Source organism: Oryzias latipes, chromosome 4 (assembly GCF_002234675.1).
Source record: "Oryzias latipes chromosome 4, ASM223467v1".
Lineage (NCBI taxonomy): Eukaryota > Metazoa > Chordata > Actinopteri > Beloniformes > Adrianichthyidae > Oryzias > Oryzias latipes.
The window spans coordinates 8,070,467-8,096,633 of record NC_019862.2 but is presented as its reverse complement, the minus strand read 5'-3'; the positions used below and the strand labels follow the sequence as shown (position 1 = coordinate 8,096,633).

The following is a 26,167-nucleotide window of genomic DNA, read 5'->3' as shown; positions in this document are numbered from 1 at the left end:
TTGTCCCAATGCTCTGGTTCATTTTAGTCCCTGGTCCGGGCTTGGAGTGGGTTTTAAGTGTTTCTCACTCGTCAACACAAGTCCAGTTTACCTGTCCTTAAAGACTGGGATGTGTGTGCACAGCTCCCAAAACCTGCAGCGTCATTTCCCTTCTAACAGTGTAAAAGTCCACTAAGCGTCTGAAATACGTGACTGAAGATTCTGTATAAATATACACGACAGGCAGACTGAAAGGGTTCAGCAAACAACATTGAAACACATTTGCACATTTCTTTATTTTCCTTGTATATGTGAATGAAATGTCAGATAGTTGGATTAGGGCAAAGTAGGTGAGACGCAGGTGTGTCATATGGAGTTTTTATTTTTTCAAGACCCCAAAATCCTGCAGACTGTTCAAGGAGCGTTAGTGCAGTTCACGTGATAAGTGTGTGCTCCTTGTTGCAGCCTGACTGTTAGAAAAAATGAAATCTGACAATTAGAGTGTAGTTTGTTTGGACATCCTAAGGGCACTTATGGTTAACGAGCACACCCCTGTGCGTGCACCATTTGGTCAGTAAGGAGCCAGAAATCACACCTCACTAACGACTAGAGTGCGGCGTAAGGTCATCGTATGACAGCATCATCGTAGGTCATAAGTGTGTGTAACTTCCATTATCCTTAGGAATACTTCACCCTACGCACACCAATGGTCCATCATATGGGGTATAGCCCATCCCAAACTTTAACCTTAATTTTAATCATAATTACTTGTTTTACATGTTTAACTAAGCTGCTTATCCTGTAACTAAACCTCTCTAAAGCTTGTTTTGGGATTATTGTTGTCTTCTTCTCTATCTTTAAGTAATGAGGGCACCCTCACCTGTACTTGCTGCTTTCCTTAGCCTCCTGCAGTATGTCTGACTGGAGCCCTCATGCAGCTTTATGTCTACTCATGTGCAACAGGCAGCACATCCCATAATGATCAGTGAAACAGGAGACAGCAGCAGACATTCAGAGAACCTCCCAGTTCTCTAGTGCAGACTGGGACAAAGCCACAACAGCTCTTTCACAAGGGGAGGAGTCTATACAGTTCATGTCTACATTCATTAGCATTGGGGGGGGGGGGGGGGGGGGGGGGCTAGTGTAAAGGAGGTCTGCTGCCTGGAGGTCTTCAGCTCCCTGAAGACCATGAGCTGCAGATGCAGAGTGATGCTGAATGGTTAAGTTATGGATCGTTGGTCTCCTTTTTCTACTCATACTCTGCCCCCCCCCCCCCCTTCTCCTTTTTCTGTCTCCCCAGATCCGATGGGAGAAGAACATCACGCTTGGAGAACCTCCAGGATTTTTACACTCGTGGTGGTGGTACGCATGCCATTTCTTGCTTTCCAGAAGTCATTGATAGTAGAAAGTGCACAGTGTGATGGTATCTGGTCACCTGCTCCTCACCTTATCTGCCCCGCCCTTTGATTCCATCTTCTCATCTTTGATGATATCTGATGTTCAATTTATGCCCTTTTTCGTTCTGGAATCGACGATATAAAACAAAATGTTTTTGGCCATTTTAGCTGTCTCAGAAGCAGCATCTCCAGACCACAAACTACTCTTATTCTACAGTTTTCAAACAATTTTAAACTGGGAATGGATTCCCATCCTTCAGTTTTTGTGAACATGAATGAATTTAGCTTTTCAGATCAAAGTTCTCGTTTAGATTATGTCACAGAGTTTGGATAAAGACTGTAGAGATGTTTGCTATTAATTCAACTTTTTATTTAGTAAAAAATGACATTTATTTTATTTATTTCTTTTGCCAGCCATCTAATCCAGACTGGGAGCTCCTTCTAACTAAATAGTTCAGTTAAATCTATTTTTTATTCAGGATGTGAATTTATTTGAGATCAAATCTGAACATTGTCCATGTGAATCTGTCAGGAGTCTGAACTCTGCCTCCCCCTCTGGTCACCTGTGGGAGCCGTCTCCAGAGTTCTAGACACACTGCATCTCCCAGCAACCCCAGCACACAGTTTCTGGATGCTGCACACTTGACTCTCATTTGCAATCACTCACAGCATACTTAAGCACTGTACTGAGCTTCACTCAGTGCGGAGTATTGTTTGCTCCACTCTGCCTATATTACAGAGCGTTGTATTTGGACCTTCTGATTTCCTGACCCTGTTTTGTCTCTGACTCCATTTCCCTTCTCCCTGCCCCGAATCTCGCCTGGATCCTGACTTCTCCTGTTTCTCCTTTGATGCTCCAATGCTCATTATTGACCCCTGCCTGCCTGACCCCAATTTAGCTTTGTTGATTTTTAGCTGAGCTAACAAAGCTGCTGCATTTGGATCCAGCCGTCTGCCTGTTCTTGTGACAGAATATTTCACCGAACATGGATCAAGCAGCAGGATTTCCTAGCCCGATGAACCCAGCGAGATTCGCTCCTTTGTTGCTGGAGCATGGTCGACAGCTCCAACGTCTAACTTCCTCGACCAAAGCCATCTTGTCGCAAATTAATCAACCTGTCAGCAACTTCAGTTGCTCAGTCATCTTCAACAACCGCAGTAGGTGGCGCGCCTAACCTCCCGTCTAACGCACAGGAACCGAGAATGGTGCTTTCAGACAAGTTCAACGGAGATGCGAGCAATGTGTAGGGTTATGCAGTGTTACCTGTTTTTGCGTCAGTAATCAAGCCTCTATTCCACAAAAGATGCTATAGTGTCACTGGTGTTCTCTCTCCTGACCGCACGACAGACCACAGCCGCCTACTCTCTACGATTCTGGACTGTAGCGGCGCGCACAGACTGGTCAACCAGCTCGTTTGTAATGGCTTACCATGAGGGAGTCACCGCAGAGCTGCAGTGAGTACTGGCATGCCACGACAAGGGATCATCCTTGGATTAACTCATCGCCCTCACTATTAAACTTGATAACCTGCTGAGAACCCAGCAGCCACGCAACCCAACGTCAGCGAAGGTCATGCCCATCTCACTGTTTCTCCAAAGGGGTCTCTGGTTCTGACCAGGAGCCCATACAACTTGGCTCCACCCAGCTCTCTCCAGGGGAGAGAGTGAGGCCTTTCTTGGAGAACCTCTGTCTCCGCACAGCGCGCTTCTTCACAAAGCTGGATTTAAGGAGTGCCTACAATCTCATCCGCATTTGAATAGGGGCTGTCCGCAGGACACTATGAGTACCTAGTCATGCCCTTTGGTCTCTGTAACGCTCCCTCTGTGTTCCAGGCGTTTGACAACGACATCTTCCCTGACATGCTGCAAAGCTTGATTGTCATCTACATTGACGACATCCTGATCTACTCAGACTAGTTTGAGGAGCACTTTGTACATGTCCAGCAGGTGTTACAGTGGTTGATTGATCACAAACTGTATGCCAAAGGAGAGAAATGCGTGTTCCACAAGACCTCTGTATCTTTTCTGGGTTATGTGATCTGTGTGTGTGGGGGGGGGGGGGGGGGGGCGTGGCAATGGACCAGGGTAAGGTGGAGGCGGTGCTGCAGTGGTCGCAGCTGACCACAGTGAAAGAGCTGTAGCGGCTCCTCAAGTTCGCCAACTTTTACCAGCACTTCATTGGTGGTTTCAGCACGGTGGTGGTTCCTCTCACCTCTCTCCTGAAAGGTGCCCCTAAACGACTTATCCAGACCCTGGCGGCCACTGAAGCATTCCGGACGCTGAAACACCAAGGCGCTCACCCTCCGTCACCCAGACCCAGCCAGCCAGTTCATCGTGGAGGTGGATGCCTCTAACACAGGGGTCGAAGCCATGCTCTCTCAACACCAGGGTCAGCCAGCCAAGATGTTCCCTCGATTTTGACCCCTGCCTACCTGCCTGACCCTGATTTAGCTTTTTGGACTTTCTCTGTGAGCTAATAAACCTGCTGCAATTGGAACCAGCCATCTGCCTTTTTTGTGTGACAGCATCACAGTTTCTCATGATTTTGTCAACTCATCAGCTCCTCTTATTTTGTTTGAATTTTCTTTGCTGTTAGTGTTTAAAGGAGGAATCTCTGGAATTATTAGTAAAATATAGATTATTTTTAGAAAGTTTTTTTGTTTTGTTTCATTTCCAGGAATGCTGATGGTAGTGGAGACCTTTGGAATCACTTGGTGGTTGTTCTGGTGTTGCTGCTACTCTTTAAAGAATTGTTCTTTAAAAGAAAACAAAGCTGAAAAGCTGAGCTGATCTGTCCTTTTATTCTCTATAAGGAAATGTCCTGCTGTTTCCTGGACTGTTGGTGTTTATTCCTCAATCCTGTAGACCACTGTAGCTGGAGAGGGGGTCTCGGCATAAGGCTTTGAGAGGGGGAGGATGTTGGGGTGGAGGAGAGCAGTTGGTGGTGCTTCAACAGCCAAAGAACCACCTCCACACACCTTTCTGTCAGTGAGGCACCAGCTGAATGGGGAGGAGTGTCATGTGACCCAGCTGAGGAGGCATCCGTTTGGGCCATGTAGCAAGTGGATGCAATCTCTCTTATCGAGTGGGGAGGGGGTCTCCCTGATCAGGGTCTCAGTGGGTCTCCCTGTACACTCTTTTGCTGCCTCCCCCCACAAAAGCTCCAGATGGCAAAAAAACCACCAACCTCCCTAACACCCCAGCCTTTGTCTCAATGCCCGTTCCTTTGTTTGCAGAAAGGAGACCCCCCCCCACCTCCCAAATGGATTAACTCTTTGCACCCCAGCCTCTTTTGTGTTAAACAGCAATATTTAAGACATCCCCCCCCCACGCACACACACACTGTGGGTTTGCCTCCATAGCTGCTTCCTGTAGACGACTGTAGCTGGAGAGGGGTCTCAGGATGAGTCTTTGAGAGGCGGAGGAGGTTGGGGTGGAGGAGGGCAGCTGGTGGTGGTGGAGGTCACTGGTGCGCAGCTGTTGTTCGGTTCACGACGACAAAGAAAGGCCTTCGGGTGTTAGCTTTGTTGTTAGCCACCGTTAGCTGACTTTTCCTTTCCGCTACTAAATGAACATGTCAATGATCATTTTCCAGGCTGCATGGCGGTGTAGTGGTTAGCGCCCTTGCCTCAGAGCAAGAAGAAAGTCCTAGTTCAAATCCCGGCTGGGTTCTGTCTGTTTGGAGGTTGCATGTTCTTCTTGTGCATGTGTGGGTTTTCTCCAGTTCCCTCCAGAAATGTGCTGCATAGGTTCATTGATGACATTGATGTACTGTCCATTAGGTTTGACTGCGTGGTTATCTGTCTATGCATGTCCCCTGTGACAGACGGCCGACCGACCTGTCTAGGATGAACCCCGCCTTCATACAACTATAGCTGGGATAAGTTCCAGTAACCATGTGACCTCCAAGAGGGATTCAGCGGCTTCAGAATGTGGTTGATGGATGGATAATTTGATGGACAAGTTACCTTGGATGATGGATGGATTGATTAATCAATGGACTATCATCAGAGGAAAACTCTTGAGGTTCTGGGACAATGTCAACAGTCGCACGCCGGACGTCTTAAAATATAATTTAACGCAAAATTACTGCAAAAAAAATTACGGACACCGGGCGCCGGACACCGGGCGCCGGACACCAAGACGCGGGCCGAAGATGAAGCCAGGGCCCCGAGGACCCATGATCCACCCACCATCCAGCTGGAGCCTCGTCTCCGCAAGCCAGCCCCGGCACCCGACCAAAGCAGCCCAGAGATCACTGTGCAATCACAGCTCCAGCCCCCCCCCCAACAACAACCCCACATACACACTACTTTACCCTCTACGACCCCCTCACCCGCCATGTTCCTCGACCCCTCCTTCCATATCACCCCTAATACCCCCCAACCCCCTGTCGCCACTCTTGCTTCTCACTCCTGACTGACCAATGACACACTCTGGATTATCATTTGGCCCCGCCTCTCTCCTTTGTCAGATAGATGCCATCATTGACTTCTGTGGCGATGGGTTCTCTGTTCTGGGGACTCTGAGACGTCCTTTTAATCCTCCCTGTCACTCGTTAGGGTGGGGGCAAGTGTGCCTTTCCCTTCTCAGTGTTGTCCGTAAGCCCCCCCCCCCAAAAAAAAACCTGAATATAGCTTCCCGTGGTGAGATGATTAGATTAAATGATTATATAATTGCACAGAAATGTTGCTGTTACGGCAGCGTGCAGAGTATGAAATTTCCAGTTGACAGCTGCTGCTAATTAGGTGTGAATGTAGCAGTTAATTTCTGCTAATTAGTGTCACAGAAAAGGATGCTGGTCTGGACTGCAGGATGGATTTTCCCTCTTTACAAATCTGTGACTTTGGCGCCACCTTAACATCAGCTGTTCATTCAGATCACTGCTTTGGGCGCATTTTCTCCAGTCTCCATTTCATTTTTTATTGCTCCCACTTGTGATTCTAGCCTTAGATTTTGCCCAGAGGCAATGAGATTCATCTGTTCCACCACACACCTGCACAGGTGCTTCAGCGGGAGCAAACCTGCATCAGCTGTCATTTCTCAGAGACCCCAGCCAGGTTTTTCAGGACATACTTGTCTAAAAAGGACATACTGGTACTCCCTGAGTGCCCCCCTCACCCCAACTGTGTGTATAAATCTTCAAATACGGGGGGGACTGCTGCTTCAGCGGGGGTCTTGGTGTGGGTGTGAGTGGGAGCTCCCCCTCTTTTTACATTGCATAATCCATCACAGCAGAACATATTCACCTGAGTTCAGGCATTAGCTCACCTTTGCACTAATAGTACACGTGACAGAATGAAATGCTTCACATGTGATGGTTTGTATGCATGAGTATGTGCATGTGAATGTAGTTGTAGGGTGTACAGGTTGACATGTTTGTGTGTGAAGATTTTTGGAGCCACAGGTATATTTGTAACATTTGAGTATATTTGGATAGGCCCCGCCTCTTTTAGACTAACATTAACACCTCCAGCAACTTGTTGCTTTGTAATTCCAACCCCATCCACACACACATTCGTTAATCATCCTCCAACTTCCTTAACCCCCCCCCCCCCCCCCCCCCTCTTTCTTTTGTAAGCTCATGTCCCATCTCTAATATCCACCTCTCTCCTTCTTTCTTCTGTTTTCCATCCGGTCCAACAAAAAATGTCTCTGAACATAATCAAAATAAAGCCTCAAATCCAAAAGGGGTTTATACAAATATGCACCTCGTGTGTCAAAAGATTCCTAACCCCCTGTTGTAACAGTAACATCTGTCCAACACAAAAGGCCTTCATCTCTGATCTGTTCACTCAGCTGTTGGACAGGAAAATTGAAAAAAAATCTTTAAATACTAAAAAGAAAATAATAAATTATTTAAATATTCTTTCAGCTTGTGGGCTGCAGCGTTTCCCATTCTTTTCATTTCAGAAAAATGTTATTGCACTTTGTTACCTGGAAACCCCTAAATAACAAAAACCAAGGCACATTAAATGAAAAAAAAAATATCAGGTTAAATGAGATGAAAAAGATGTTATTTAAGGAAATTAGCAGATCAAAGATTGGCTGAACTAGACTGTTGAGTATGCATGATCAACATTCACAGCTGTTCAAACACTGTTGAAACATTGTTGTTTCTGAATATTCCTTCAAGGGTACCAATCAGCCAACCAATCAGCTTTCACTGATTAGGACAGGTGGTTTGGCAGAGTATTTTGCACCGGATACCCTTCCTGTCACAACCCTGTATTTTATCCAGGCTGGGGACTGGCACAGTACTACGTGGCTACATAGTTAAGCAGCAGCGTGAAGGGTCTTGCCCAAGGACCCACACTGTCTAAAGCTCATCACTCCGCCTGGGAATCGAACCCTGGTTTCTCATGTTCCAGTCCTGTGCTTAACCAACCATTCAGCCACTGTTCAAACAGAAGGACAGAAATGATATGTAACTTTAAAAGGTTGAATTAAGTTTTCAGTGGTTTTGACTGACATATCCTAGACCGGAGCTGGCCAACCCTGATCTCACTGAGTCAACTGATTCCACATCCTGACTCACCTGGTTTAGGTGTTGAAGGTGCATCAAGCAGTACCGGGAGGGCTGGAAAACAGGATGGTTGCAGCTCTTGAGGACCAGGGTTGCCCAGCCCTGTCCAAGATCCTTCTGCACAAACATTTCTTCTGCATCATTAAGCAAAAATCATTTTAGTATCGGAATCACTGAAAAAATGTGGTACACATCCAACACAGTATAATATACCGTGGGATATGATATAACCTGTTTTATTAAATATAGGATCTAGTGGTGATGATTATTTCTTAGTGAGATTGGAACGTCTCTAGTTTTTTGGATTAATTTAAAAATGTCACACTGTCCCAGTGGAGGGGGTGGGCATCAACATTAGAGCTCTGCATTGCGCTCTTCTCTGAGGGTGGGGTCAGGTTTGTGGATTCAGAATTACCTGCTGAGTCATTTCCAAGCAATCTTAAGAACATGGGAGGTTTAGGTGCTGCTTTCTGGGGAATTTTAAGAAGATTTTAAAGTTTGGAACAGCTGAAGTCTAACTGTAAATGTCAGCATGAAGCTCCTCTCAAAAGTTTCCTTACTCTCCAAAATCTGCCTTGGAGGAATGAACTGTTTGTCCTGACCTGGTTCAGAAATCAAGCTGCTTCCTTGCAGTGCAGTAATTAAAAGCTCATTTTCACTTTTGGACCTGCTGGCCCCTGACGCACCGGAGGAGCTGGGCTCTTCTGGTTAAAAGACATCAGGATGGCTGATTTTCCATAAACATTATCAGAGCTGAATGTTGACCTCAGGTCACCTGAGAAATGCACGCGGAGGTATTTCATGACCACACACCGGAGCTGAAAGGTTCCTGTTTTTACAGACGTGAAGGTTTATGAGGGACCAAGATGCGTCCTGTTCTTTCTGAGAAATGCTGCTGACCTGTTGAAGCTCCGTCTGAATGTTGTTAGCGTGCGTGAGGAGAGGTAAACACCAGGGCTGAAGAACCGAGCTTCATTTAGATGTCAAAAAGTTGGAGATGGATTTTTGACACAGAATCGTCATTTGATGTGGACTCAGATTCTCAGGTGAGGCTCTGACCCACCAGTGTGTTCATGTCTCCACCTGAACCTTCATTGTTGCAGCTTGTTTGAGTCCAGGTGAGAGTTTGAACTCTCCATCTGTGCCTTTCAAATATCTACTCTTTTAACTGTTGGAGGAAACTGTAGGATCTTACGAAGCATCTTCTGGAGGAGATGTTTGGATTGGAGCCTCCTGCCTGATGGCTGTCTCTGTCCTGTGTGCAGTGTATTCTGGGATCTGTACTGTGCCGCGCCAGACCGGAGGGAGACATGCGAACATTCCAGCGAGGCCAAGGCTTTCCATGACTATGTGAGTGAACCGAACCCTCCATTCTGCACACATACACCACTCTCCATGTGGGAGCACATCAGAGGGGCTTGATGATGCTGCTTTTTTGTCTGGTGGGGGTGAAGGTGCTGCTGCCGCCTGGCTTCGTATCGGTCCACCAGAGCATCACACTTGCCCATAACACGGCCATTCTAGAACAATACAAAGACAGGGGGCTGTTTTTGGATTGCACCACGCCTGGGTTGTGGGGCTGCGGGGCAGGAAAGGCGAGGGTCAATGCCCCCCCCCCTCTGTTCATTGGAGATTTGATGGATGACTGTTTTTCCACGAATCTGTACAGATGTTGAGGGGATGAAAGTAATGTCTGGAATAGGTTTGGGCAGATTAACAGTAAACCGCTCAGCTCTCGTGAACTTGGATGAGAAAAAATGTGAAGCTGAACTGATTAGATAACTGATTACTTATTATGTATTACCTGTGTACTTCTTGCGTGTGTGTCTATTCACGTGTGTTTGACCACTATAGGATTAATTACATGGTTAATTAGGTCCAGTAGTTAATTAAATCTGACAGTTGTGTCTAATGAGTCCAAATGCCATAGAATTTCCTGCACCTTTCTGCAGAGATGTTCCAGCTGCATGAATGTTCCTCAGCTCTTTAACAGCTGCTGTTTGACAGCTTAGGTCAGTGATCTGCCATAACTGCCGCTCCGCCGCTGCCTCAAAGTTGTTTGAGCCACTCTTTTTAATTTCCTCAAATGTACTGTTAACGTAAAGGTAAAAATGGTATCAGTTGACACCACAACCTCTGGAACACAGAGCCTTCTTAGCCCAATATGTTTACAGCTTCTATTTTTTTGGATGCTTCCCATCCTGAAGGTCTATCTTTGATGGTTCTGGCTGAGCAGCTCGGCCCACAGAGGGTGAGCAGACGCTCTGACGACAGTCAGTACAGGGGTCATGTTTTTATGTGACTGAAGGGCCAAGGCGGGTGAATCCCCTGGGTGATGGGGGCCTCTTTCCCTGATTAACTCTGGCTCCACCCTCGCTCCCCGCAGACAACTGCCTGATGGGGTCTCCGTCTCAAACCCCTGGCTGAAAACAATTTCCTCATGCATACGAGTGCTCTGGGATCACAGAGAAAAGACTGTTCCTAAGAGCTGCACATGCTTCCCTCAGGGTGGCGCTCTGCAGGTATGAAGGAGGAACGTGTCCGGAAAGACCTGGATGGATGGCTTCCTCTAAACGTCTCAGGTCTTCTTTGGCAGCTGGGTTATTACAGTTGGAGAGAACAATTACAGAATACATAAGAAATATGGATTGTTTATTTATGTCTTACAAATAATGTAGTTGTCGGGCAACATGGAACCAGAATGCATTCTGAGTTCCAGATTTGGCAAGCTCATCTGGGTTTGGCTAACTTTGAAGGCACCTCTATCTGCTGACTTTGTGGCATCTCCACTTTGGGGAAAATAATAGAGTATAATTTGCTAATACTTACATCTCTGGACTGGTTAACAGCTAATCCAAGGGAATGTGGTGGGATTGAAACCCTGGCGGCATTCCCAGTCCTGCAATCCCCAGACTAGCTGGATAGCTTGTTGGCTTTCCCCTGAATCTGTGATCACAGACATGAGCACTCTTACACGCAGAAACACACGTGTGTTCAGCATGCACCCACACTACCATGCAAACGAATGCACACTTCAAGGATCATGAAGAGCCTAAATTTGTGGGCCTTTGTGAAGTAATTAGAGTCAGTCCTTGTCAGAATTGTATTTTTGTCCCTTTAATCATGTTTGTTTGCCTAAAGAGATCAACGTGTATTTCCTTTCTGCCAAAATTTGGACGTTCCTCAAAAGAGCAATGTGTTGAGGAAATGCCTTTGATTAGAAGAACATGGCGAGCCTTTAAGAGCGACTACAGCTCTCTGGCTTGTGATGGGGGGGTGGCACACGCTTACGAGCACACAGAAACGTAAAGACAGCAGAAGAACCCTTTGTTTTCTCACAGACAAACTCCATGGGAGACACCCTCTATGAGGTCTTTGAGGCTGAGGTCCCGACCCCAAACGTGCAGTTGTTGCCAGATTTAGTGCCATTAGTGCGTCATTCACATCGCAGCGCTTCCCTGACTCCACTCAGCTCCTGGCTAAACTGCATCTTGATCAATGCTTCAAGACAGATCAGGTCATTTAAAAAACTGCAATTCAGTGACTATCATTTCCTGATTCAGGTTTTTCAACACGTTTGGTCTTTCTCGTGATTTTCTTTAATCGTGCCAAAGCTACTGATGAAGCTTTAGAAGGTTTTACTGTGACATTCAGTCAAAACAACAAAAACATACGACTGTCGGTGGCAAAGGTTCAGACATTTTTGTTACAGATTCAAAGATGTTTCAGCATCGTACCATAGCATTGTACCGCACTGCGTCATACCGTACAGTATTGTATCATACAGCATCGTACTGTGCAGTATAGTACCGTATAATACCGTATTGTAACCTGCAGTATTATATCATTCAGTATCGTATCTTACAGCATAATATTGCACAGCATTGTACCGTACAGCATCACATCTTATAGTATCATATTGTACAATTTTGTATCTATCTTTTGCTCATATCTGAGGATCTAAAATGAAAAAGGATATAAAAAGGTTCAATATATCAAGTTAAAATGTAACTTTTTAAAATTTACATATTTTTCACATTTTCAGTTTTTTACAATTTGTACTTTCAAGTTTCAAATCTTTGACTATCGACATGTACATGTGTTATTTTTTCTTATGAAGAGAACAAATGTAATAAAAACTCTTTTCTTTTTTGCTTTTCTGAGTGTTTCCCCTTTTAAAATGCTGTCAATCAAACTGTCGAAAAAGACGCTCGGTTAGAATTAATGAGCTGTTGTGATGTCACAACGGCCCTGTAGTGCATGTGCATTGCACAAGCTCCCTGATCTGCCCCGTCCAGCGTGCATAAGCTCAGGTGCAGGAGAAGAGAAGATGGCACATTGCTGCAATCCCAGCACATATTTTAAGTGTGTCCAACGCCGCACGTATCTAAAATTAGTCCCAAATGTGTTCTCTGCATTCATGTTCTCGCTCTGACTGAGTTTGAAGGCTTGCTGTCCCGCATTAATCTACTTTATTATTGACTAAAATATCATAAAGTTTAGGAATGCCTGAGTTGGCTGGCATTCCATCCTGCAGCGGGTCTCTATCTCGCCGCCAGCTTGCCTCCCGGAAGCCGGCGAAGTGATCGGGATCGTTGAGCTCCATGGGCCCTGCGACAGACTGTCCAGGGTGTGCCCGCCGTCGCCCAACAGTAGCCGTGACGGGTACTGTTGGGCGATCTGGTTCAGGCGATTCCATTCACTGTAAAACAATGGACAGCTCAACCCCTCCCATCTCTTGTTACCAAATAGTAAGTACCAATGCCTCCCAATACAGGCACCGACATTTTGAAACCATTCGACAGAGATTGGTCCGAGTCGCTCCAAGTCATCGTGTCTATTGCAACTACTGTCGCCAACATAGACTGAAACAACAATGGACAGCTCAACCCCTCCCCTCTCATGTTCCCAAATAGGAAGTACTCACTTTGGTTTCAAGAAACCAAAATCCCATGGATTTCTTTTGAGAAATAGACAGTGATTACTCTGTTGTTTTATTTGTCAGAATGACCATTCTTGCTGTGATACCTTCTTCTTAACATCTCATTTCTAATCCTAATTTTTTTTTCAAGATTTTTTTATGGCAAGTTATTCAAGTTATTAACAGCTGCGTTTCCATTACACAAATGTGCAAAACTTTATCAAAATTCTATAAATGCTTAAAAAAAGCACAATTTCAATTCAATTTTATTTGTATAGCCCAAATTCACAACAACAGTCGTCTCAATGGGTTTCGTACCGGTAATTGTAAGGTAAACATACAATCAAAAAGGATCATAAATGCATAGACTTCAATAGGATAATACTAAAACTTTAACTAAACAGACTAAACTAATCTGGCATCCCTGCCCTTACAACCTCCTTCACAGTAATGAAGAACTCCTAAAAAACCGGATTCTGGAAAAAACTAAGAAACCTCAGGGGTGACCACATGAGGGAGGGATCCTCTCCCAGGATGGACAGCCGATTTACCAGAACTCATAGAGAAGAATTAACTTATTTAACTTTAAAACTACATATTTAAACTCCAGCAAATGATTTTCATTCAGATGAAGTTGGGGGACAGTTGGGGGCGCGAGACGAGCCGGAGACAGGATCAACAACCAGGTGTAGGAGCAGTAGTAGAGGCAAGGCAGAAACGAGGTACACAGTCAGGTACAGGAGCACGGATGAGCCAACTGGAATCTGGAATCACTTCGGAAAGAGGGACAGTACATGAATCGCACTGAACCAAACAGAGGCATGGAGAACTAAATGATAAATAATGATCAAGAATAGAGGAGAGGAGAAGTAGATGAAAAAAGAGTACAGAACCCCAGTGCACCATAGTTTCCCCAGCTTCAAACTTCTAGCATCCTAGTAACAACTTTATTGTTGTTGTTAAGTTTAATTTAAACAAATTAACATTAAGTTAAATAATCTCTGAATACTAACTAGTCTGACAATAAGTCTGTCCAAAGAGGAATGTTTTCAGTCTAACTTTGAATGTAGAAACTGAATCGGCCTCTCTTACATGAGCTGGGAGTTCCATAAAACAGCAGCTTGGTGGCTAAACGCTCTACCTCCAACTGTGCTTTTATATATTCTTGGAACCACAAGCAGTCCTGCATTTTGCAAACGGAGTGCTCTGTTTGGTTGGTAAGGCACTATGAGGTCTTTAATATACAAATATGTACAGTATATATATCATTTTTAATATATTATATAATATTTATATATATAAATTTCGCAATTATACTATGTCTATTAAATCATAATTACATTTCTGTCTGTGTGTGTCTCATTACATTGCATAGAAGACACGGAGGATGTTTAGAGATATGATTTATTTATTTTAAAAAGCTCTACAAAAGGATCAGTAATCACGTTCAAGAGATCAGTCTCTCCCGCTGCAAAAATCACTCTCAGCCGCTACTTCCATGTCTCTGTGACTCACATTAGTTCAGGAGGGGAAAAATAAAAACAAGAATCAAACTAGAGGATCTATTTTTTTTATTATTCCTCTGGCTAACTGGTGCTTCTCTGTAGCTGCCTTGGTGCTGCATAGGAAGCAAACGTGCCACGCCGCTGGGCATAGCAAGCAGCAAAGGAGTGATATTTCTGCCACCACGTTGCACACAAAACTTTTATAAGTTGCAAATGAAAATGTTAAATATTTGCTTTTCAATTGTTTTTTGTATTTTGAAAGCAAAAAAAAAACAAAAAAACAAAGCCGAATAAAAATTATTAAAAAGCAAATATTTAATATTTTCACTTGCAACTTAGAAAGTTTTGTGTGCAACTTAGAAAGTTTTGTGTAACATGATGGCAGAAATATCACTCCATACAAAGCCGGGATCCGGCGAAGCGTTCGCAGGCTGGTGACCTGTCCAGGCTGTAACCCTCCTTCGCCTATCAGTAGCCGGAATGCGCTCTGACAACTCTGCAGTCCCGGCGGGTTAAGAAAATGGATGCACACTGTCTACCTGTGCAGAGTTGTTGGTCACGTGACTCATTTAATTCGAAAAATTGTTTCCTTTGCAGTTTTGTAAAATATGTGAATTTTGATACACCTAAAAAAACCACCTCCTCCAAGTGTAAAAAACCTTTGTTGATAAATGCGAGTTTTCCACGTGTTTCCATTAGGCGGATTTATGATCATAAATGTAATTTGCACAATTTCATAGGTAATGGAAACGCAGCGTTTAAGAGGTCGAGGCGTGGAAAGAGGTGGGAACTCACAATGAGCTCACTCCCGGATGGCGACAGTCATTGCCAGTCATTTCTTTCTAAGACACTTAGGTTGTGGAGTTTTGGTGAAAAACCTTATAATCATAATGAAAACACCAACGGGAGCGTTTTTATTTTTTTTTTAAATGGCCTTAGGGGGACTTAAAAAACATTGTTTTCAAATTTACAATCTGGTTTTTCAACTCTAAGCTGATCCCAGTTTGACCCAACCATTTTAATGTGTGAAATCTGAATTATCATAGAACATAAAGTAAATGTGCAAAAGGTTGCAAACGCTTTACTGCAGAGGAATATGCAGTGTTTCTGTCCTCTGTCCGTCATCCTATTAATTAATTGTCTGCATGTTTGAGTCTTTCATCGATTAACTTGAATAAAGGCAGAGCTGATGAGCTCCAGCTCTGGCAGGTCGTAGATGGACGTGGACTCACTGGTAGCTTTTGCTGGTGACCATGTGAGAGGGTTAAATATTTGTCCCAGAAACAGGTGTCTTAAGGGGCGGAGCTTTTCTCTGTAAACAGCCGTTGATGGGGGCGCCTTTGTGAGTTCCTGCGGCTCGCTCCTCTGGCTTTGAAGAACCTCTTCCTCCTCGGTTTTTGCTTCATTTCTTCTCAGGTCCTCCCCCTCCCCCTCTGCTTCTTAGGAGAGATTGATTGGGTAATGTGGTCGGGTGCTACCAGTGCCCGCTTTCTTGCTTGGGGGCAGGAGAGAAGCGTGATGGCGTGACAACATCCAGGAATAATAATAGCATCCATAGTTTGGGCAGAGAAGGTTCTTCTGGAAGGATGAGGCCGCCATGCCGAATCCTCCCCGCTAACAGGATCCTAAACATGTCTCACTTCCTCCGCCTGCTTCGTCTTTTAATATCAAAGGGGGTGTGGGCGGATGGACCCTAGGACCCCGTCTTTGTGTTGTTTACCGTTGTTCCAGTCTGAAGGAAAAAGGCCGGTTATCGGTGCACATCTTCACCTTTAAGAGGGAAATGCTGCCCTCGGTCTGGAAGCGGCTGAAGCAGAAGATTAAATATTATTGATGCGTTTTCTTCCTCTGGATGAGCTGAAAGTGAACTGTGATGTGCATGAGCTCGTGTGTGGCATGAAGCTGAGGGGGGATATCATGGGGAAACTGGGGACCCTTTTGAAGTCTTCATCTTTTATGCTTTATCTGGGTTTGGGTGCCAGCTCTGCCCTGCATCCTGCGAGCCCAAGGCGCCGCCAATGCCATCAATCCACTTGTGCACAGTTCTTGTAGAATCCACGCCCTGCAGCATTTGCATGGAGATCCTCAGCCCGTTTAATTCCCTGACGCAGTTACCCGTGAACATCCTGTTAGCTGCAACATCGTCATCCATAACAGTTAAACGAATGCTGCATTCTGGATGCTGCTTGGGGCTTTTGTTTATCCCCCCCAATGAAGCTGGGGAGGGGGCTACCAACCCAGTTTAGCAGTGAAATCACACTCTAGTAATAAAAAGAAGCAACACGCCTTGCTCATGGGTGTCTGCCGTGCCTCTCCCATGAAGGCTGCAGCTCCTGATGCCCCTCCCCCCAGAAGACGGCGGTCCACAGTCTTCCTCCTGATTGTTTTTCAGGTTCATCATTATTCTCTGTTCGTTTGGAACAAAAACTGTCACCAAACCTCCTGAGTTCTTTCTTAAACCGCAGAATATCTGAGTTTTGCTTTAAAAACTTTTCTGCCGAATAGAATAGAATAGAATAGAATAGAACGCAAGTTTGTGTTCTTACAGTCGCGTGTTAAGAGAAAATAAACAAATAACACAATGTTATAGTACCATCTAAGGCAAACAACACAAACACAGACACAGAAAAAATAATAAAAATGAAAAACACTACTCTCATATTAGTCCACTTATTGCACAGCTAGACCTTTCAGCAGTCCTTCTTATGTTTGTTGAGTGTGTTGACGGTTGTGGGATAGAAATTGTTTTCTTAACCTGTTTGTTCGCGTTCTGATTTCTGTCCTGCCGTCCTGAAGGTAACAGTTCAGAGTGTGTCCTGTGTGATGTGTCCCTGAGCATGTGTTGGTCCTTCTTGAACCGTTAAAGTTGTCCAGGGGGAGAGAACAGCCGCTGACCTTCTAGGCCGAGTCTATGACCTTTTGGAAGACTTTCTTCTGAGCTGCTGTGCTGCTGGTGATCCACACGCCGATGCAGTAAGTCAGGATGGATTCTGTGCTGCACTGCTAGAAGGACAGTAGGAGTCCCTGACACATGTTGTTCTTCTTCAGCACCCTGAGGAAGTAAAGAATCTGTTGGGCCTTTTTCAGCAGCTCAGAAGTGTTTGTGCTCCAAGTCAGGCTTTCCTCAATCTGGACTCCTAGAGATCTGAAGTCTGCAGCCCTCTCTGCCTTTTCCCTGTAGATGGAAAGCGGAGATGTGGTCGTTTTCTTCCTCATGTAGTCAATGATCAGCTCCTTTGTCTTTGAGATGTTCAGGGGCAGGTTGCTCTCCTTACACCATCTTGACAGCCGCTCTACTTCATCCCTATAGGCACTCTCATCCTCTTCAACTGCATACTTCATGATGGTTTTACTGGTGGGTGGGGGCCCAGTATGAGTGTAGAGAGTGTGGAGCAGGGGGCTCCGCACGCAGCCCTATGGGTCACCAGTGCTGAGGTGAAGGGTCAAAGATGTGTCTGACGCCAACTTCTTAAGTTTCTCCAGCAGCTTACAGGGAAGGATCGCATTGAAGGCCGAGCTATAGTCTACGAAGAGCATCTAAAAGTAGCTCCCCTTCTGCTCCAGGCGGGGTAGTGCAGTATGATGGCTGTGGCTACGGCGTCCTCTGGATCCGTTTCCTCCGTAAGTGAACTAATGAGAGTCAAAGCTTGGGGGAAGGCCTGGTTTGATATGACTCAGCATTAGTTTTTCAAAACAACTGGTCGGTAGCCACTCAGGATGGAGCTGTGTGTTTTTTTTCAGCACAGGTATCATGGCGAATTTCATCGTAGGACGGTGGACAGGGACTGGTCAAAAACATTCCAGCATGTTCTTTCAGGACTTTGCCAGGGATGCCGCCTCGTCCTGCCGCTTTCCTTGGGATGGTGGATCGCAGTGTCTGCCTTACATGGCTCTCCTCGATTTTCAGGGCTGAAACATTGTCGGCCTTGAGATGTTTTGTGGTTATTTGAAGTGGCTCCACCTCGAGAGTGAGCAAAAAAGAGGCTGACTTCCTCTGCCCGCCTGGCATTACCGTCCACAACACTCCGGTTGGTTTTGAATATGGTGAGATGCTGGATTTCTTGCCACAGCTGCCTCCTGTTGTTGCTGCCCAGGTGAGCTGTAATGAGTCCGATCCCCTGGCTTGAAGGCGGTGTTCCTCTCTCTGAGCAGGCTCTGAACCTCACATGCCATCCAGGGTTGATCTGATTAGCATGACTGAGCTAAGTGAGGAAGCTGTCTAGCCCTGCAGCCCTGCTTGGTGTTTATGTACACTTTATTTAGAGTTTTTGCTCCTTTTGTGCCACATTTAACATGCTGATGGAATCTAGGTAGCTCGATCTGCGCTGAGGTCTGCGTGGTTAAAGTCCCCTGCTACAATGAGCACAGCTCAACAAAGCCTTTGCTTTTTAGTTTGCTAATGCCGTCGTGTAAAAGTCTGATAGCCAAGCTAGTGTTAGCATCCGGAGGAATGTAAACAGCTGTTACTAGAACAATGGTAAACTCCCTTGGAAGATAAATAGGTCTGCGTTTAACAGTAACATACTCCAGGTTAGCACAGCAGTGTCTGTTTTTGCTTACTGTGTTTGTACACCAGTCATTAGTAATGTACACACTGAGTCCTCCTCCTCGGCTCTTACCGGAGCACGCTGTCCCGTCCTGACGCTGTGTTGTGTTGCCCGCTAGCTCAATAGCTGAGTCTGGGATGGATAGTGGGATTGACACAGTTGTCCCCCATTTCTCTTTTGGTGGAAACCTGCAATCTCGGGTCGTCCATTTGATTCTCGAGGGAGCGGGCGTTTGGGTCAAGCAGGCTGGGAAACCGTTGAAGCCGTGGTCTGAAAGGCTGCCTTCTGAGCCTTGTTAGAGCGCCGGCTCTGCTGCCGTGTCACCAGTGGAATGGTAACCCATGGTGACCCGGCCGGGCGTCCGCAGGAATCTTGTGAACAGATAAACCCAGTTGTCACTAGGGATGGGTACCGTGCCCCGGTATTGAACCAGCCCCGGGGCCACATTCTTCAAGACCGCAGTATTGTTAAGATCTGACCTGAACGGTTCTGCTATCGGTACTGGAGAAGTTACTTTTTCTCTTTTTTTGTGTCCCACAAGCGTTATTTGTCATATTTAACATACCAAGTCAGTCAATTTTCCGTTAATTAATGATGATATTACTTTCGGTATTCTCGTTGAAGCGGAGAGCTCTGTTTGTCTATTTGTGTGCACGGGGGGCGGGGCTGTTGTTTAGACAGCACGTGCCGCGCGCGCGCACACACAAGACAAGGCAGCGCACATAGTCTGTGGTGATCTCGTAGGGGACACTTGAGCCCTAGACTAAGAACACCCGTTTCTGCGTAAAATTAATGAAGTTTGCATCAAGGAGCCCCTACCATGCCGTCACCTTGCTGCTACGATGACTGTATGTTGCGCTGTTTGTGTAGAACACGCTGGGGCGGCGTGTTCTACACAAACAAACAGGTAGAGAGGCGGGGCTTAGATTCACCACTTATGATTCCAGACCCGTGACACACTATCAGCTGCTTCCTAATACTTAATAATATTTAATGTCTAATGATAGTTGTCATCCGTAAAATTAATATAATTTATTGGGTTTACTGGATTTAAACAAAAATAAATAAATAGAAAGGAGTCTGCATCAAAGTGAATTTGTTTCCATCATTTAACTTAACTTAACTTAACTCTGGTGTTTGACAGACAAAAAGGTCTATTCAAGGTTGTGGAAAATGGACAAAAGATCAAAGGAAACATCACGCTCATAAAGAATAAAAATAATTAGATTAAATAATTAAATGAATATCCTGTCTGGAACATTCTCATGTATAAAGTAAAATTTTTTGTTAAAAGAAACAGTTTTGTTGCATAATGAGGAAATAAAATACTTTATGTTCTTCATTTGTTATTTATTTATTTATTATTCGTCCTCAAAAAGCATCGATAAGAGTACCGTTAAAATACCGGATCAATAAGCAGTATCAATAAGAGTAGTAGTACCGTTAAAACCTTAACGATACCCATCCCTAGTTGTCACATTGCTTTTGTTGCAAACTCCAATCTTTAGGAGGTCATTCCAGGTGTAGATGTTGTTCGTGAGACTGATGGTGCTTGAGAAAGAAGGAGATAGTAAAAAATAAAAACAAACAACACGTTGACCGACCACTGAGCCGCTGCGTCCATGCGCTCCGCCATCTTGCTTACAGATGCTTATCACGAGTTAAAAGTTGGTTTCTTATTTTTCTACGAGTCGTCACCGGACGATGAGCTGAAACATTTGGTCAAATGTCTGTTAGAATCGGCAGCACTCATGTTCTATTGGATTCCAACCTGGACACCGCCGTCTGGCTGTAAGCCGTCAGTCCGTTATTTCTGTTGTGACGAAGTTCAGAGCAAAGTGGGGCGGAGCCTTGGATTTATTGTTGGCTGCATGTTTGGACTAATCACAGCTGAGTTCCTGTCTGCATTTGTGCATGTAGAACTGAATGTCTCACAGGCTTCATGCAATGCTGGGCATGCAGCTGCACTAAGACAGGCTGCTTTCCGCCGGTCTGCTTCCTCTGCATGACTGTTTTATGGGATGGGCACCGAAGCCCCCCCCCACCCCCCCAGAGGAAGACCTTATTCTTCCCTCCAGCTTGAGCTGAGCTGTTGGATGCTGTAATCTCTTCAGGGCGTCTGTATAGCAGACAGATTACTGTCTGCTCTACATCGTGTGGTGACGGATGCAGGACGGAGCCTCCGAACTACTACAGGATGAAAATGACCTTTTTTTAATGTGTCTATTCGGACATTTGTTTTTTTAGGAAATATGTTTGAGTCTTAAAAGATTGAAATCCAGATGAATCCACCCCAAGGATTTCCCTGGAGTCATCACCCAGATTACCTCCCAGAGGTGTAACCTCTGTACCTCTGGACTTTGACATCAAAATGGTTTTGAACTATTAAGGATTTCATAAAAAATAAACAAACAGATTTCTTGAAATGCAGCGTCATAAACCCCTCCCTCGCTTCTATATCTCTGTCTGCTGTTCTCTCCATTCCTGCAGATTTAATGAGCCTCTCTTGAACCAAGAAGTCTGCGCACATGCACGCACACACACACACACACACACACACATCCTCACCCACACACGCACCCAAACACACACACACGCACACACACACACACACACCCTCACCCACACACCCACACCCACACGCACACACCAGCCTTCCAGCTGTGTCCAGTCACTGTGGCAACACACTGCTGTGTGTTAAACACTGCAGTTGTTAGGCATTGATGGGGTTCCGTCCTCAAACAGACTCACAATCCCTCTTTGAAGATAGGTCTGCTGACCCCCCCCATGATCATTTTAGTAAAGGTCTAAAGCCGACCCCCCATTTGCATGAGCTAAGAAGACATGAAGTCCTTGCTTTGGTGGAGGGGCCTAGGAGCTGGGAGGTGCTTTGCAAACGCAGACACTGGAAGTGTGCAGCCAAAGACGTGTGATTGCGGAGCTCCACTTGAAACCTGGTGAACAAAGAGGAGCAGAACGCGGCGGCTGGTTTTTCTGGAGGTTTCCTCTGAAAACAGTTTTCAGATGTGCAAACAAAGATCTCACCGCAGACTCCTAAAACCGCAGCTTTGTACTTTTCTGTCTTTGTCAGTTTCCCTTTATTTAAAGGATGATCCTGCATGTTCTTCTCCAGAAGAGCTTCTTATGTTCTCCTCCCTGCTGTCCGTCCTGTTCCTTTTCGTTTTTCTTCCACCACCTTATGAAAATCTTCCAGCGGTTTTCATTCCTTTGCTTCCGTCTTCATCCCACATCCTCTGCTTTGATCCCATGTCAGCAGTCAGTAAACTCTTCAACAGCATTGATCGTTGATCAATGGGAAACGCTTCAATCATTTTCATTTGCCGCTCAGTTATTGGTCATAATGGCTACCGTCCTCATGACGGCGTCCAGGTATCACCTGCAGCTCAGCTCACCTGGATTCTGCCCCCCACACACATTCCCCTGCCCCATGATGCCTCACAGAGGGGGACAGTTGTGGTAAATGATCGGATGAGAATGTGATGATAAGACACACCACAGAGAAACAAGATGGAAACCATCAGAGGAAAAGTTACATCTTCCAACAAGTTTGCGAGCTTCGGTGTGTGTGTGTGGGGGGGGGGGGGGGGGGGGGGGGGGGGCATATAGATGGTAGACAGGAGTGAATGTGTAAAATAAACCCAACCAGACTGGACTTCAACTTCCCAAGAGCTGCTTCCTGAAGTCGTCAATCACTTGTTAGGAGACGCATGTGTCTCTGTGTGTGTCTGCGTGTTTGCTGTGCCTCAACATACCATATATCTTCAATAGAATTGTGTTTTTACACCCTAAAGACTTTTCTTGAGGAAGAAAAGGCTGAGGACTTTAAGGTGGGGCTGTCCATCAGCCAAGCTGAAGTCCCCAAGTTGTCAATGAGCTCCTCGGTGGCAAGGCGCCGGAAGAAGCCCTCTGGTTCACCTTCAGATAAACCTATGTCGAGAACGACAGAATTTAAGCACAAGTGTGCAAAGCTTCAGTCCAGGCTGAGGTGGAGTGACCTGTACCAAGCTCTGATGGAGTAAAAGAGGACAAATGCTGACTCCAGTGGACTTCTCACTTTCTGCCTACGCCATCTTACCTTCCATTGGATCGCTCTGTAGGACAATCAGGATCAGGAATTTTACTCAGGTGAACGTTCAGACCAGCAACAGAAGAAACGAAACCCGGACACGTCCTCCTCCCTCTGCATTGACAGATTGAAGTTTGTCAGGAACCTGCAGAGCTGGTCTTCCTCCAGGACTGGAGGGTTAAAAACACTTTGGAAGTCCTCAGACAGTTTAAAATCTTGAGGCAGGTTTTATCTCCTTTGATGTTCTTCTACTGTACATACCTCCCTCTTTTACTGCTTCTCGTCTTTCTCCTTCCCCCTCCCCCTCCCTTTTATAGGGGAAGGAGTCCCCCAACACCCCCCCTCCAGCCTGGCCATATAACGTGTTTCCTTCCAAGAGATTCTCCTCCTTCCTGCCGTATTCTCACTTCATCTTTCACTGATTAACAGAGAGGTCAACATAGGTTTTTTTTTACTTGCCCAACAGCTGAGCAAACAGACGAAGGCCTCTTGTTGTGGACATATTTTATTCATACAACCATTACCCATAATTCCTTGATTCCCCGGTGAAGTGCCTGTTTCTTCTAAAGGGAAACCAGCAAGAAGATTTGCTAGTTCCTCCTGCTGTTTAACGACAATTTCAATTTATGTGTTTACTAATAAAATACTTGACTTCTGAAACTTTAAGAAATTTTGTTTAAAGGCTGCAAATGATTCTGTTAATGCAGTTAAACTGAAATCTCTAAAAAAATACTGTGGATACATGAAAAAAAATGAATATCCTGTACACATAATTGCTCTAAATAATAAATAAGTTTAAAAGCTTTAGCATCACTCAGTGGTGATTAAAGAGCATTTGAACAGCTATGTTGCTCGGTTCTTGAATCCTGAATGTGCACTCATATTTAATTTGACTATTTTTGGCTTTTGCTTAGCTATTTAAAGCTTAGAAAGACTTTTAAAAGCCACAGAACTGTATTTTAAAAAATGTATATAGCTATTTCAAAATTAAAATGAATGAAACAAAGCTATTACCCACAATTCCTCAAAACCACTGGCTGCTGGAAGATATACAAGTTCCATCTGCTGTTAAATGACAATTCCAAAAAAAAAAAAGCATAGGCTTTGCAGGCAAAAGGCTTTTATTCTGAAAGTTTAAAAATATTACATAAAGGCTGTAGATGCTACTGCGAGCTATGTCGATGCAGTTAAGCTGAGATCTCAGAAACTACCGTAGATAAAAAAAAAATATCTTTAGATCGCATAAATTGTCCTACATAATATAGTTTTAAATCTTTAGAGCCACCTAGTGGTGGTTTAAAGAAGGTTTGAACAGATTTGTGAAACTTAAAGGTGCATCCATATTTAAACTGGGTATTTTTGGCATTTGATAGTAGCAGCTTTAAAAATGCTTAAACACAATTTCTTTAAAGGAGTTGCAAATGTAGTTGTTTATTTTTCTGTCACTTGTCCTCCAAATCTTCATGTTTCACTTCCTCCTTTTCCTGTTGCCTTCCACTTTCCTGCTGCTTGTTTCCCCCTTCCTGTACTTCCTGTCATTAAGCCGTCTCCCCCGGTCCTGCCCTCCTTTTTTCCTCTCTTCACCTTTTTTTTCTTCTGCCCTTTTAAGTCCTCTGCTCGCCTCCACTTCGCCCCGTTCTTCATCCCTCCATCCCTCATGCTTTCCAGCTCAGGAGGTGAAAGCCAAGCGGATTAAGGAGGGAGTTTAATCTGGTTGACCCGCCCAGGGATTGGCCTCCACTTCTGTCTGAGACTGGAGGGGATGGACAGCGGTGGGCGTGTCCAGGAGGGAGGTGTTAAGGTGCCGGGCTGTGTGTGTCTGAGCTTCAGGAAAAAATAAAACAGGGCAGAAAACGAAAAGATTGATGGAGCTGTGTGTGTCTGCACAACATGTGGCGTGTGCCCCTCCACGCGCATGCACGTTTGATGGTGTGTTTATGGAGACTGTGCATTTTATCCTTCCGTCACCATAGTTACGGTGAAAGCAAACCTTCCTAGGTTGGTTTTGGAGTTTTTTTTTCATTATTGTTGTATTTTTACATGCACAGTGGTTCGGAACCAGACCTCTGCTTATCGAAACTGCTGGGATGTCCAGAACCAAGCACCGATCGCAGCTCTGAGACCGGCTCTGAGACTGTGTTTGCCTCTGTGTCAGCCTCTGTATCCGCCCAGCCCGACTTTCACCTTTCGGTTTGAGGGGTGGGGGGTCCAGTCAGCAGTTTAACAACTGCTGCTAGTCCAGATTCTGAGGGGCTTAAAGTAGGGCTGCACAGTACAGTACATCGGAAATGTATCGTTGTCGAGATATCAAGCTGTGTAATATGCATGTTAGACGCACGCCTCCTATGTAGATGAGGGTCATTTGGAGGATAACTTAAGTTATGCTGACTGTTATTTAAATTGAACTGTTGCAGTGACATTGAAATTATGTTTTTATTTGTTTTGCTATTTGTTCATGTATTGCAAGTTATATTGTCATCGCAATATTGATCACTATTATCGAATATCGCGATTTTTAATCATAACGTACAGCCCTAGCGCAAAGTGACCTAGCCAAAGAAAAAACTAGGGAGGCAGTATAGAAATGCTTCATGGGGGCAGTACAGAAATGCCTTATGGGGGCAGTATAGAAATACATTAGGGGGGCAGTATAGAAATGCACTGTGGGGGCAGTACAGAAATGCATTGGGGGGGCAGTACAGAAATGCATTGGGGGGGCAGTACAGAAATGCATTAGGGGGGCAGTACAGAAATACATTATGGGGGCAGTATAGAAATGCACTGTGGGGTCAGCAGCTAAAATTAGTGCTGTCCTGCCTCTCTGCACTTTTGGCACGGTTATGTGATGTTTGGGGGGGGGGGGGGGGTCGGAGGACACATGGTAAGCTGGGCTCGTGAGGCGGTCAAACTGTCGTGTCTGTTTGCTGGAGGCCTGGAAAGGTCAAGGCGGAGGAAGTGCCAGGAATAGGGCTGTGAGATGCCTGTGTGTCTGCTGGTTCATATGACACACCCCACAGTGACACAGAGCCCCCCCCCCCAACACAGAGACGCAGCAATAGGGGGATTTTTTCTACCAGCATCGGCCTGAACCTCATCACCATGTCTTGTCTCACCTAAACACGAGGCTGTTCTCTGGATCTGAGATGCCCGAGGGACCGAGCAGAGACAGGAGCCCCGTAACCATGACATCAGCTTCTCTGAACTG

General features: G+C 45.3%; 1 protein-coding gene across 2 annotated transcripts in view; it reads left to right on the top strand.

The window, feature by feature from the left end:
• Window positions 1–26,167, top strand: part of LOC101167440 (single-stranded DNA-binding protein 3) — a 68,674-nt gene that overhangs the window by 18,616 nt on the left and 23,891 nt on the right. For both annotated transcript variants that reach the window (XM_023954125.1, XM_023954124.1), the window contains exons 3-4: window positions 1,280–1,341; window positions 9,168–9,252. In XM_023954125.1, the coding sequence (XP_023809893.1) occupies window positions 1,280–1,341; window positions 9,168–9,252 (147 nt within the window). The remainder of the gene's footprint in view (window positions 1–1,279; window positions 1,342–9,167; window positions 9,253–26,167) is intronic.